Here is a 13,092-nt window from a genome sequence, read left to right on the forward strand (position 1 = left end):
GAATATATATATATATATATATATATATATATATATCATCCTGCAGCACGCTATCAGAGTTCCTCTGAAACCCTCCACCTGTCTAGACCTGCTAAGGCATTTATAGCCACATTTCCATGTTTCCAATCCAGTCGCGTTTCCACTGTCACTTCCAGGGCTTGATTGTGCCTCATCGGGGCTTCCTCTGGGCCAACGGCCAAAGTTTTTTGGCCCGCCGAAAACCTTGGGCCAAAGCGGGCCAGCTCGGGCTTGAGGAGTAGTTATGAACAAAGGCAGAGTTTCTCTGCGTCTGCATCAGCATCAGCGCCGGAGATTATTTCATATAGTTAACAGCTATAACACCAGTATTAAAGACTTTTAATATAATTTTAGCTCAAAACTCACTTTCCGACAGCAGCGAGTGTTTGGAATAACTTCTGTTTGAGATCCGATGTGGATTATCATGATCACCATACAAGGCAGAGATATTTATAAGTGATGCAAAGTACTATGCACGCTAGCCATTACCATTGTAAATATGGTAAATACGATCGCTCGAAGAAATCAGACAAATCATATAGGCTATCAGTCAGTAAGTCCCGTCTCTTTATACCTGACTGTCTGTTGTTCATATTTAGCTCCACGTATGTCATAAAATATATCATAATCATAGTTTTTGTTCGGGAGCTCCCTCTGCTACTCAGGTCGTATTTTTGATGGAAAATTATAGAAATGCTCATTCTTTCTAACTGTGATGTATAAGTTACTGTGACTACAAATAAACAGAAACAGACGTAACTGAATAAGTATGTGTCCTCTTTCTTTTGTGAAATAAAGGTAAATACCACTTTATTTCTGTGTGACCAATTTTCAATCCTGACAAATTAATTAATTATGATCAATGTATCACTTATTATTGTAAAACTGGTAAAACATCGATGCTTTTGGATTTAAATCTTTGTAAACAACAAAACATACAAACAAACTTCCGCTTTTATCATATTCGTTTTGTGATCGCGCTAGTTCCAGTGATTTATTTCTGAGTAGTTTTCTGATAACTTCTCTTTGTTGGTGAAATGATGGGGTTGTGTGACGTTGTTCCAAAGAAGCGTGTAAAGGGCAGAATTTATTGAAGTGCAGCGGAGCTTCTGGCCTGACGGTGGAAACGCAGCATGATTTTGGGCTCGGTGCTACAGGTCTGAGGCTATTAGCCCTGCCCGGCCTGTTGATAGCACTGGCTCGCACTGGCCCGACAGTGGAAAGGTGGCTTATGTTTGCTTATTCATGCAGCAGCAAGCATATCTTACAAGCTCACAGGAATGTGTGTGTGTACAGTATCTATTGGCAGTTGCAATTCCATAATTGCTTGGCAACGGCAATGTGCATAGCAGATCTAGTCCACCAAGACCAACTACATTAATAATGGCATGTCCACAAACATGCTGAGATGCTGAGACTATTCTAAGAGTTGCTATGATTGAAAGATACAATTTTCTATATTATCTACACAAGATGCTGAGCAGTATGATTTTATTTCATATTTTTGAATGGCACAAATGTAGTAACTGCAGAATAAGCCTTACAGGGTTGCTGTTGTACAGCGGGTCACAGAACTTCTCAAGGGTGTACAGGTACTTCACATTGTCTTTGGCCTCATTTGCTGCATCAGTGATTCTGATGTCTAGTTCTCGCCAAACCTGGGGAGACACATAGTTTAGGGGCTGAAAATTAGACCTCTAACTGACTGGTAAAACAGCTCAATCAAGGACATTACTGAACTGAAAATGAAAAAAAAGTCATTGTGAAAAAAGAAGGAATATTTAGCTCATCGTTTAAAAAAAATTCAATTATACAACAAATGTACCTTCACATTTATGTGGCAAGATAAATGCCCCAGCTATTGTCTCATTCTCCAAACAGCTAATAATGATATATAAATATAAACCATCAACTAACCTTAATCAGTTTGGACTGTTTTGAACCCCCCGCACAGCTTTGACCTCAGGGCTCTTCAACTGGTCCAGCAGGTAGTTAAAACGGGACATGCGTTTCTTCCAGTGATCAAGCTCTGCACAGGGGCCCAGGTCATCTGCCTCTTTCCTTAGCTGGTCACTCTCTGCAAGGACCTTCAGAGCACAAGACAGGGTGGTTAAAAAGTCAATACAACATATTAAAGACATCTGCAAAGAAGTTACAATTTTGAGAAAAATCTAACGTTATTTACAAGCACACCATCTCATATTATAGATTCTACACGACAAAGTAACGCATTTGAAACCTGTTCGATCTGTTTGATCCAAGTTTTCATGCAGGCTTCAATCTTCTCCAGAGCTTCTGTGCTATTGGCCACAGCAGTGTAATCTGAAGGACCTTTCAATGTCTTCAAGTCAAATGTTTCACATTCTTTGAGGTTTACCTGAAATATCAAACCGTTTTCACAGATGTTACTTTGGGTCAGAGATATTTTAGCATCTTGGATATTACATTAAAGATTTAGTCTAAATACAAATTTACAGTACAGATACATACAGTACAGTAAATACAGTAATCAGGTTTTATTGTTTATTACAAACAAGTAATTAAATAAACTAACTACACTATACCAAAGAAGTAAATGGAAAGAGGCACTTTAATGTTTTTGTAAGAGTGCTTTTTACTAGGAATATAGTAGTTTATTATTTAAGCTGTAAAGTTGTCTAAATCATCCATTTTGAGGTACGACTAATTTATAATTTCTGGTAACCTTGCAGATATCATGCAATGAGTTTATCTGCTTTACAAGGTCATGACACTGAAATTCAAAGCTAAGTAACTATAACTCTAAATAAAGGCACACAAATCTCACGGTATAATATATAATATTTGAAAGAATGTGCTTTTTTTGGGGAGGGGGGAACTAAAACCCAAAACATTTATTTAAAAATGGTCAACCCCCTCCCCGGCACAATCCAAGATCTCATAAATCCAGAAAAAGGATCTTGACGGCTGAAAGCTTGAAAGAAATGAGAAAACTAGCTTTAAATTTCCAATATTTAATCTGCCTGACCAAACCTACCATCCAATTCATTTTTGAGAGACTATGGATCAATATAGCACTAGAATGGAATGTGTGAGTGTGTTTATGTTATTGTAGAAGTGTGCTTCTTTCTTTGTCCTTTTGTATTTGTGAGACCTTTTCCTGCAGGCTCTCCTGTGCCCCAGCTAACACAGAGACAAAGCTGTCCAGAAAGCTAATAAAGTCTTGCTTGACAGCCTGAGCCTGCAGGCTTGCTAGCTCTCCCCAGCCGTGGTTCATCTTCCTCAGAGTGGGGATGAAGATCTCTGACAGCAGCTGCTCCACGCTCTTCAGAAGACCAACACCCGTGGTGTCCAACATGTTAAAGTTCACATCCTATGAGAGAGCAAACAGAGGGGACAGGATGAAAACATACACAAGACACTTCTGTAGTTTTTTTTCAAGACATATAAGGCTCTAACCGAAGCACAATATTACACACAGCAAATGGTCAGTAAAAGAAAAAAAAACAATTTACTAAGACATGGTGGCCCAGATTTACTAACAGCTTGCACCAGGCGCAAACAGTATTTTTGCGTTAAACCAGTACTGTCAGGATTTACTAAGTGAAGAACTAGTTATTTTTGCGCCTGACCTTATTGAATATGCGTTTGTAGGAGTTTCCCTTTCAGACGCAAAATTTATGGGAGGAGAATATTCAAATGAATCAGGCAACACGATTTACTAACGTTTGCGCTTGTCAAATTACTGGTATTTGTGCGCCATTATTTAACGCCCCCCAAAAAAGCATATCTTAAAGCAGACGGTAATTTGCGCTGCTCTTGGTAGATTGCGCTGGTCATTTTGGAAATGATCTGGCTGCGTTTGTGTTCTTTAATGTGTGCATTGTTAGTAAATGACAACTTACTGACAACTGATATTTGTATGTTTTTTTTTGTTGTTTTTTTTTCACAGTCTGCTGTACTGTTATAAAAATAAAATTGATTTACATTACAAGCTCACTTTTTGGCCACATAAATATCAGCAATTGCACCAAACTGCATTATTTTAGCTTGGTCTGCTGAAAAGAGTTTGATTTAAAAGAGTTTATGCTTTCAAAAAGAGTAACAGGAAACCAGCAACATCTACCATATGGAATGTATCAAATAAAAGATATGACCAGGGCAAGAAATATTTACAGAAAAAAAAACAACAACAACATGATCTTGTTATTGACATGGTTAACAGATGGTGAGATTTTCCTGGAAAACCTTAGGGGCAGCTTTTCACACGTCTCTTCATTGCATTTACCCTGTGGATATTCTCTGAAGTGATAGGCTTGGAGGGGTTTGCCCGGGTGAAAAATACACAAATGCCATTGAGGGCCACATCTGTGCCTTCCGTCACAAAGACCTTGGCTTTCTTACTGCGAATCACTGAGGAGGATACGGCTACCAAAGGCACAAAGACAAATTGATCTCATCGCATTTATTGTTTGGGTGCAGTGTAACAGTAATGAGAATCATCATTGGGAATATTGACAATTAAAATTTATTACAAAAAATAGTGAAACATTCAGAGAATTACAGTATTTATCTTATTTTATTTATTATTATTTTTTTAATGATTACTATTTTCACAATATGATTCACAGGCTTTACTTACCTGTGTCCACAGGCTCTGTGTCCTGGTAGTATAAAATGAGGTGAGGAAGGCCATTGGCAGCAAAGAACTGCTCTATCCGCTCAATCTGAAACATCAGTCATACTATTGTTAAATAGCAATATTAACAATTCTCCAATGTTCTCCAAAACCAAATTAAGACTGTTAGAAGTGTGTATATGGAATATTGTTAACCTGTGTGCCCTCCAGTATCGCATCTTCCACTTCAGCTTTCTCCAGGCCCACACAAGAGGACACAATGCTGAGAACATAGTCATGTCTGATGTCCAGCTGTGCTCTCTTGGCCTCACGCTCTTCCTTCAGCTTTTGCTGTGTGATAAGAAGATATGCCCACTTTAGCATCAACATTTGATTATTTTGCTTTGACATGCTTTTATACATGGCTTGTTAATATCAAATAGGATAGGTTTAGCAGGACACTGCACTGCAGGAGTATTTTTAACTTCTTGAATTGTTGAAAAATGAAACACATTCAAACTAAGTGTATTAATGTTTAATACGACATGTATCACATGTTCTATAATAAATGTCGGGGGGGGGGTTCTTATTTCAGAGAAACATTTGATAACCCTGCAACTATAGAAATTAACTAGCAATAAATAAATAAGTAATAATAATTAAAAACAAATACTGTAATACCACCTAATAAATCAGATCATAACAAAAAATTATAAAATTAATGAGATCTACAGTCAATCACTGGAAGAGATGTGTTCCTCTATCACTTTATATTTCCATGATAACCAAACAGAATTTCTTTAAAAATGTTTGGCAATATAGTATTGACAGCTGTATTGCTGACAGTGATCCTTTGTTCTCAAAAATACAAATAATGGATAAAAATTATTTTGAAAATAACTTTCAATCATCTTTTAGAACCTTTAGAAAAATCTTCAGAAAAAAATAATAAGTTTTTTTGTAAAACTATTTTAATATATCCTTTAAAATATTTTATTATTATTATTATTATTATTATTATTATTTATTCATGAGACAGGGATGAACTGAAGGACCCCACCTAATAATTACATCAATAAAATAAGTTACCTCAGTATCCTCATGTACATAAAGTATTAATGTTTCTTGACTCTTTCACAGCTTAGAAGTCTTTCACGTATCAACTTTGTTTTTAAATCTGAGCACAGTCTTAGCATTGCTAAACAGTTTGGTGCATTATTGGAGAAACAGAAAAAAGAAAAAAAAACACCTCAGGAAAAGGCAAGCGAATAAATCAGCATCAGAACACAGAGTCATACATACTTTAAAAGCAGTGATCTGACTGTTCGAGATTATCGATGACTGCACTTCAGGCTTACATCTTCCAGGCTTCTTTTCATGCATGTTATCCATGAGATCTTATGTGTAAAAACTGCCAGACTAGCAAGCTTTATCTTCATCCAAGCAGACAATGAGTATCAGTCCCAACCCACGTAACCAAATAAGTGTACATCCAAGTGCAGAAAAAATCAAGTAAACGTTTTGATTAGATTATCTCCAAGTGAGAAAATCATCGTCGAGACTGGACTACTCTAATCATCTATCCAACTGACCATCGCAGTATCATGTTGTATCCCTACTTTTCTCATGACAGTAAAAGCTGAAATGTTTAAGGGTCCTTGTACAAAATAAAAGAAAGACGACTGAACAAAGACTTAATTGGGTAGAGCAGACTGGGCCCCTCGTCAAAGCAGTGAGAGACAGTAAAAGTTGCTTGGCTGGGGTGCTAGGTAACACTGTAAAAAACAAAAAATGAGCCAATAAACTAAGAACCATTTTGTGGGCCGGATACAGATGCACAAAAAAATAACATGTTTGTTTTTTGGTCTTTCTGAGGATTTGAAGCAATCTTCATTCCAGGGCATTTATTCTGTTCTGATACAATATAGATTTCATTTATACAAAAAAAAAAAAAAACATTGCTATCAAACCAAATACATTTCAATAATCAGAAACCTATGAGCAAGATACTGTAATTAATTTCACATGCTTAAAGCAACTAACCTTATATCCTACCACAGACAGCCAGACAGACAGACAGACAGCCAGACAGCCAGACAGCCAGACAAGACAGACAGACAGACAGACAGACAGATAGATAGATAGATAGATAGATCATGAGTGCTGTTTTTTGTGAATATATTGCAAATTTGTAGATTTTATACAATATGTCGTTCATATATTGTCTGTTTTTCGTCTGTTTCAACAATGAAAATTAACAAAGCAGAGCCATTACACTTCTTTGAGAAACACACAGCCACATTATTGAAATAATTTCAATATTTCGGTTATTGAAAGTCAGTCATAAAGACAGCGCCTGCTCCATTCCTGAATGAAGTAGCCATTTGAACAAATTGGTTTAATTAATGACTTAATGAGTTACTCATTAAGACACTGACATTTCACTTAACCATTTTTTATTTATTTCCAGAATCGACGATTCATATTAAATTGCTTAATTTTAATCCCCACTTCCAAAAATAATAAATAATTTTTAAAAATGGCTGTGTCAGTGTTTATTTCGGGCACATAACATCTAGATAAGAGACAACAGGTCTTGTTGTGGACACTAGTGCTGACACTAGTCAGTGTGGACACTAGTGCTGGATTATCAATATCAATTTCTTGTTGATGAACCAAGATATTTTAGTCTATGCTGTTTCCAGCTGATGCTTGAACAAAACACCACTGAACATTATTTGTAGTGGGCCTGCATATAATAATCACAATAAGCTTTGTGCTTTCTTACTTTTTTATATGAAACAAAGTCTCAGCATTCAAATTCTGTCAATTTTATAAGGAAATTCAAACCATGAACATCGTTTTGACACTCCTTAGCCATTAATAAGCAGCAAATTAGGAGTTCGTTGAGGCAAAAGTGATAGTTAATACTTATAGTTAGTTAATAATGGGAATTGAACCTTATAATAAAGTGTGACCATTAACGGATTATTAAATATATTTTATTTTTAGTGTTGCATGGTTTTCGGCTAAATTAAAACTTTAATTTCAGTCTCTGTGTTTCGGTAAAACATTCATTTCAGTGCACCACTATTACTTATTATTACTATTATTGCTTCTGGGGAAAAAAATAAAAATAAATAAATAAATATAAAAAATAGAAAGAAAAAAAGATTAACTGTTTTTGCAACTATCGGCGCGTTTACACTTGGCAACATCAGCTGACTTCTCGATCTGGATAACCGATCAGATCTGTATTTCCCGCGCAATATTTAAATAAGTCTGCGGTGCAAAGTCGACCTGAAGTGGTGGGTTTTCTTTTGAAAACTATTTTCAGTCGCGGGACATTTTACAAATCAAAATAAATGTACGAGTCTCACTAGCGCTCTGTTCTTCCGACAGATCGGGAGAGAGGGGGTGGCGTTTTGCGTGATGTCGACCTGCGAATGCAGATACGATGGCTGGATTGCGTTTACATTACATTGAGATCTGATCACAATACGTCTTCGACTACCTGTGGACCAGGACACGCTCATCGGATAACATTCCGATCAGAAGCGCGTTTACACTTGTCTTTTCAATGTGTATGTGGACAACATCCGGATACAGGTCGCATGTTAATGCCAAGTGTAAACGCAGCCTATGACTCATTTTATAGGGTACATCGTGTACAGTAGGGATCTTTAATCCTGCAGACTTAAGTTTCAACCCTGTTCCAACACACCTGCCTGTAATTAACACTGAACACCTTGTTAATTCGCTGGTTTAGGTGTATCTGATTTGGAGCTGAACTCTGCAAAAAGGTAGCTCTCCAGGAGAAGGGCTGGAGACCCCTGTTAATCGTACAGTCTGATTGAATAAACTCTTCCCCATGGTCTGGTTTAAAAAAAAAGTTAACACAAATTGCAAGAAATTTCAATATCGAATCACAATATTTATAGAATATTGTACGCAATGCATATCGATTCAGTACCAAGTATTTTGACAGTACTGATTCGGGGGATAAGCATAGTAAAAATGCCCATATTAATCAGTTTAAGTGGGCAAATATTACTCTATATGGAAAAATTAATTTCAGTCACTGCTTTGAACTAACCACCACACAGAATACGAAGAATATGAAAAGCTTCGGGAGTCAGCTGTCAACAACTGGTACCAGCACATAAACACACTTAGCAAAATATTGTCTTATCATTATCAACAAAATGCCAAAAAATATCACACACTCCTAAATAGCAGTTGAACAAATGTTGAATATTTGGTTATATCCTTGGATATATATCAATAATTCAGATCAAAGTAAAGTCTAAAGCACCTCTTTTGCCTTCAAAGTTGTTCATTTACAACATTGTTGAAGAGACTGCAGGTGCGATCGGAGCCCAGGAGACAGATAAATATCTACTAGAAAAGAGATACTGTCCCTGTGCTGTTGTCATCTACCACAACTCTTCAGCTGTAGAGGTGGCAGGTAAGAGCTCAGCTTAGCACTGCATTTTTCATGCATTTTATCCCGGCAGTGGTGAGCTTGCTTTCAACACCAATTCCAAGCCCCCGACACTACCTTTTAGATGTCTCACTTATTGGACACAATCAGCATTTCAGGTCTAGGAGCCATACATATGAAGTCCATAGACTAAGCATTGACAGCTGTTGCTTATTATGTGAAATGTCAGCATGATACGGCCATAATTACATGCAAATTAATTGACAGATGCCGTATGCAACAAATATCATGCCTACGTCAGCATTCTCATATGTGAAAACACATCACTTTTTGTCGTATCAGTTTTTGCAGTCTTTGCATTTCACACAACTGGAGGTCTTGCAGTGTTATTTGTGTTGGTATAATGGCAGCATGATGGCCAGTGATAGAAGGCTCATATAAGTTTAGAGAAAAAAAAAAATGTGTAAAAAATTTACAAAAATATTATCATATTAAATAAAATAAATGTAAAAGTTATAATTTACATATATGTATCATTACATATGTACATGTAACATTTTTTTTTTTAAAGACTGGTCATAAATCAAGAGATTAAACACAATTATTTTATTCTACTTACAGATATTTACTTTTACCATTCACTTTTTTTCTTCGGCAAAAAAAAAAAAAACGTATAGTATTCACACATATTCATATTAATAATATTTTATTTTTTACTCATAATTTTTACTCATAATTGATTGATTTTTTATCAATCAATAAATAAATAATGCAGCATTAGATTGGCAATGAGACAAGAGGATTTTTGTCATTTATGTTAATGGAGGAGAGACTTCAGTATGATGAAAAAAAAGTTTTTGTTAGAAATGAGATAAAAGCTCAACACATAATGAATTAATTTCCAATAGCATGTTTGCCATCAAATATTTATTTTGGAATAAACTTGTTTAAAGTTTACAATAACAAAATGCTGTTTTATAAGATAACTTTTGCGACAATTAGTATTCAGTTTATGGCACTATACTCATTAATTTCCATAAAGCCACCACAGTTGGTATCTCCTGATATAAAAAGATCTCAGCTATGTATTTGTTTGTTTGTTTGTTTGTACTGAGCCTATGCCCCGATTATAGTTTTTTTCATGTAAGGCTTTCATTCTTTGGAACAAAAAAAATCTAATTTTAATATTCACTTTTTAATATGCAATTTTTGTCCGTCCATTGTAATGGGCATTGGGACAAGATTAAGGTTATTAAATGATGACAGAATTTTATTTTATTTTTTTTGTAAACTGTCAGTTTAAAGATTGTTGCCTTTAAACCCATGAAATCACCATTGTGCCTTGAACAAAACAATTAATGATAACACTTCACTTATTTACTAATGCATTATAAAGGTATTCATAAATGTATGTTTGTAATGCATTATATTTTTTCAGAAATAATTGTAACCTAAGGTAAAATACATTACAATACTTGAAAGTCTGTCATGTGTTTTAATGCATTATATTATAATAGATAAGTATTACAATGTATTATAACAGTGATTGCAATTATTCACGAGATCATTTAATGCATTATAAGGCATAATTAATGCATTAAAACTACTTTTATAATACACGTTTTAAGTAAAGTGTTACCCAAATTAACCCCTTCACTCCCTTGAACTCTGTTACAAGGGGTCTGATCCTCTAAAATGTGCTGTTGCTTTGGCCAAAACTGTGAGATAAATGACTGCCAAAGAAACACGTCTGACACAGGTAACAGACTCTGAAGTCAAGTGAAGCCATCTGGATGACAGTAGGGGAAAAGGGTGAAGATTTATAGTCCAGTGTAGGGTCAAATGCCAGAGCAAACGGGCTAACAAGCCTGGGCAAGCAGAAGCATAGCAATTGACCTGTGTAGCTAATGGGAGTGATCATTTAGCGTGGGAATGACAGATCAGTGTTTCCTCAACCATGACTGCGAAAACAACTGGAAATAAATAATAAGGCCTGAACGCCAGCCGTCACCTAGCAACACAACACACAAGACAAATAAAACTATAACCTTAGCGGAGGAAGATTTTCCAGATGAACTGAGAGCATCAATCTCCTAACAAATATAACAGTTCATGCCAACACAGAGCGGTGTGCTACTCATGTTCAAGTGATTTCAGAGCAAATACAACATAATTTGAATCATTTCACCTCTTTTGAGAGTTTGTGAATTCTGGATGTTACGCCTCTGGAATTTTGTGATCATGAAGTGCCACAATGGAGACAAGTTTTAACAATTATTAAAACAATACCTAAAAATCTACTTGCTACTTGCATGTGAACACTAGAGGATCCATTAAGCATGCACTTCCACATTTTCCAAACATTTTCCATTGAATTGTATTGCTGCTTTTTAAACAGTCCCCCCAATACTATAAATGAATAAACAAAAGATGAATAAATATTATTTTCCATTATGAAAACATGATAACCCTACCAAATAGGCAATTCTCTGCTCTTTTGAGAAGCTTTATGCTTTATGCCTTCAGTGTAATTTCTTTCTTTTTGGGTTTGTTATCATCAATTATGTGTTCATAAATTGGAAAGAGAAAACTGTTACACAATAATACATTCTAAGTAGCACTAACTATGGATGCTGCTCTGCCCTGTTGTGATATCTGACAGACACTGTAAACCCGAGAAGCAAAGGTTCATCTTACCTTGTTTTGAAAGTCGGGTGTACTGGGCAGCATTTTTACCACAAGTGCAGCCAAGTGCTCAAAAAATTCAAATTTAATTAAATACTGCACGAGATCATAGAGCTGTGTGGGATGCGAAACACCTGGAATTTTGCTCTAAAATTGTTTCCCCCTTCATTGGCTCTCTATCCAGTTCTCTGGTGTTGTCTAACCACCTGTGCTCTGGGTGGTTAACAGAAGAGGTATTGGAACTTCTCAGATATCAACTATGAGGCTAAATGGACCATTGTCGTTAAGTCTACAGTTACAGACAGAACGCCGGCCCTCTGAAGGATGAGAGGAAATATTTACACTTCCTCACAATCTAACACTTTATTCATTAGTCAGACAATGACAATACAAGTCAGCTATTCATTCGTATTGTGAAGGAGCATCTACATAATGGGATGCCCCAGTAACACATGACCATTCACAGCTTGTTGAACTAACCCACAGGCTCATGAATGTGAATGAACTGTATTATAATCAGATATAAACTGGGTTAGAATCGTATTATTTAAAAGCTACAAGAAATAATTAGGATTTATGTAAATGACAACTGTAATTATGTGAAGCTACTTTGAAACAATCTGCAAATGAATAAATGATTAGGTGATGCCATTGCATTGCCATATGCTAAGTTTCCATGCCGTTACTAGGGTGTTTTATTATTATGCATTGTTAGGAAGTGCTGTTGGTTGTTAGGTGGCTGTTTACAGGCCCAGGTCAAAAATAGTCAACAATAGAGTGTGACACCCCTGATCCATAGTCATGAAAGTGTACTCTCTTTGAGTACACTTAAGCAGAGGTGTAAAGTATTGGAGTAAATGTAATTAGTTACTGTACTTGAGTATCTTTTCGGATACTTTGTACTGAGTATCAAAGATATTAGCAACTTTTACTCTTTACTTCACTACATTTTTGAATGAGTATCTGTACTCTTTACTCCACTACATTTGAAATGAGTGTTGCAGTTACACATTACATTTTGCATGCACCTAGCTTTTTCTGCAGCAGTTTATTTCTGCTACAAAAGACGTGATACTGCCTATTACAGGTCACTGAAAGTACTGCATCTTGTGCGTTTTGCCCTTACTCACCCAAACTTTTCAACAAGGCTACTTTATGTGAATGCGAGTTCCTTAAGTATTTGTGAATCACAGGTGTTTTATATATGAGATGAGGACATGCCGGCAATGAGGCCCAAACCAGCACAGCCAGTGCAAGAAGGCTTCGGCTTTTTAATTTTACTTAACATTACTTTATTTATCAATTATACTGAATAGACCTTTTTGAAAGATATTGTTTTTGTTTGTTT

The 13,092-nt window shown here is 35.9% G+C and overlaps 1 protein-coding gene across 1 annotated transcript in view; it reads right to left on the reverse strand.

Moving 5' to 3' along the window:
* Positions 1-13,092, reverse strand: part of LOC107746973 (dynein heavy chain 5, axonemal-like) — a 146,700-nt gene that overhangs the window by 126,103 nt on the left and 7,505 nt on the right. The window contains 8 exon segments of the mRNA XM_016561340.1: positions 1,563-1,676; positions 1,936-1,958; positions 1,961-2,105; positions 2,258-2,395; positions 3,152-3,370; positions 4,286-4,452; positions 4,640-4,724; positions 4,832-4,966. Coding sequence (XP_016416826.1) covers positions 1,563-1,676; positions 1,936-1,958; positions 1,961-2,105; positions 2,258-2,395; positions 3,152-3,370; positions 4,286-4,452; positions 4,640-4,724; positions 4,832-4,966 — 1,026 coding nt within the window.

Source organism: Sinocyclocheilus rhinocerous, unplaced genomic scaffold (assembly GCF_001515625.1).
Source record: "Sinocyclocheilus rhinocerous isolate Xijiao unplaced genomic scaffold, SAMN03320098_v1.1 scaffold529, whole genome shotgun sequence".
Taxonomy (NCBI): Eukaryota; Metazoa; Chordata; class Actinopteri; order Cypriniformes; family Cyprinidae; genus Sinocyclocheilus; species Sinocyclocheilus rhinocerous.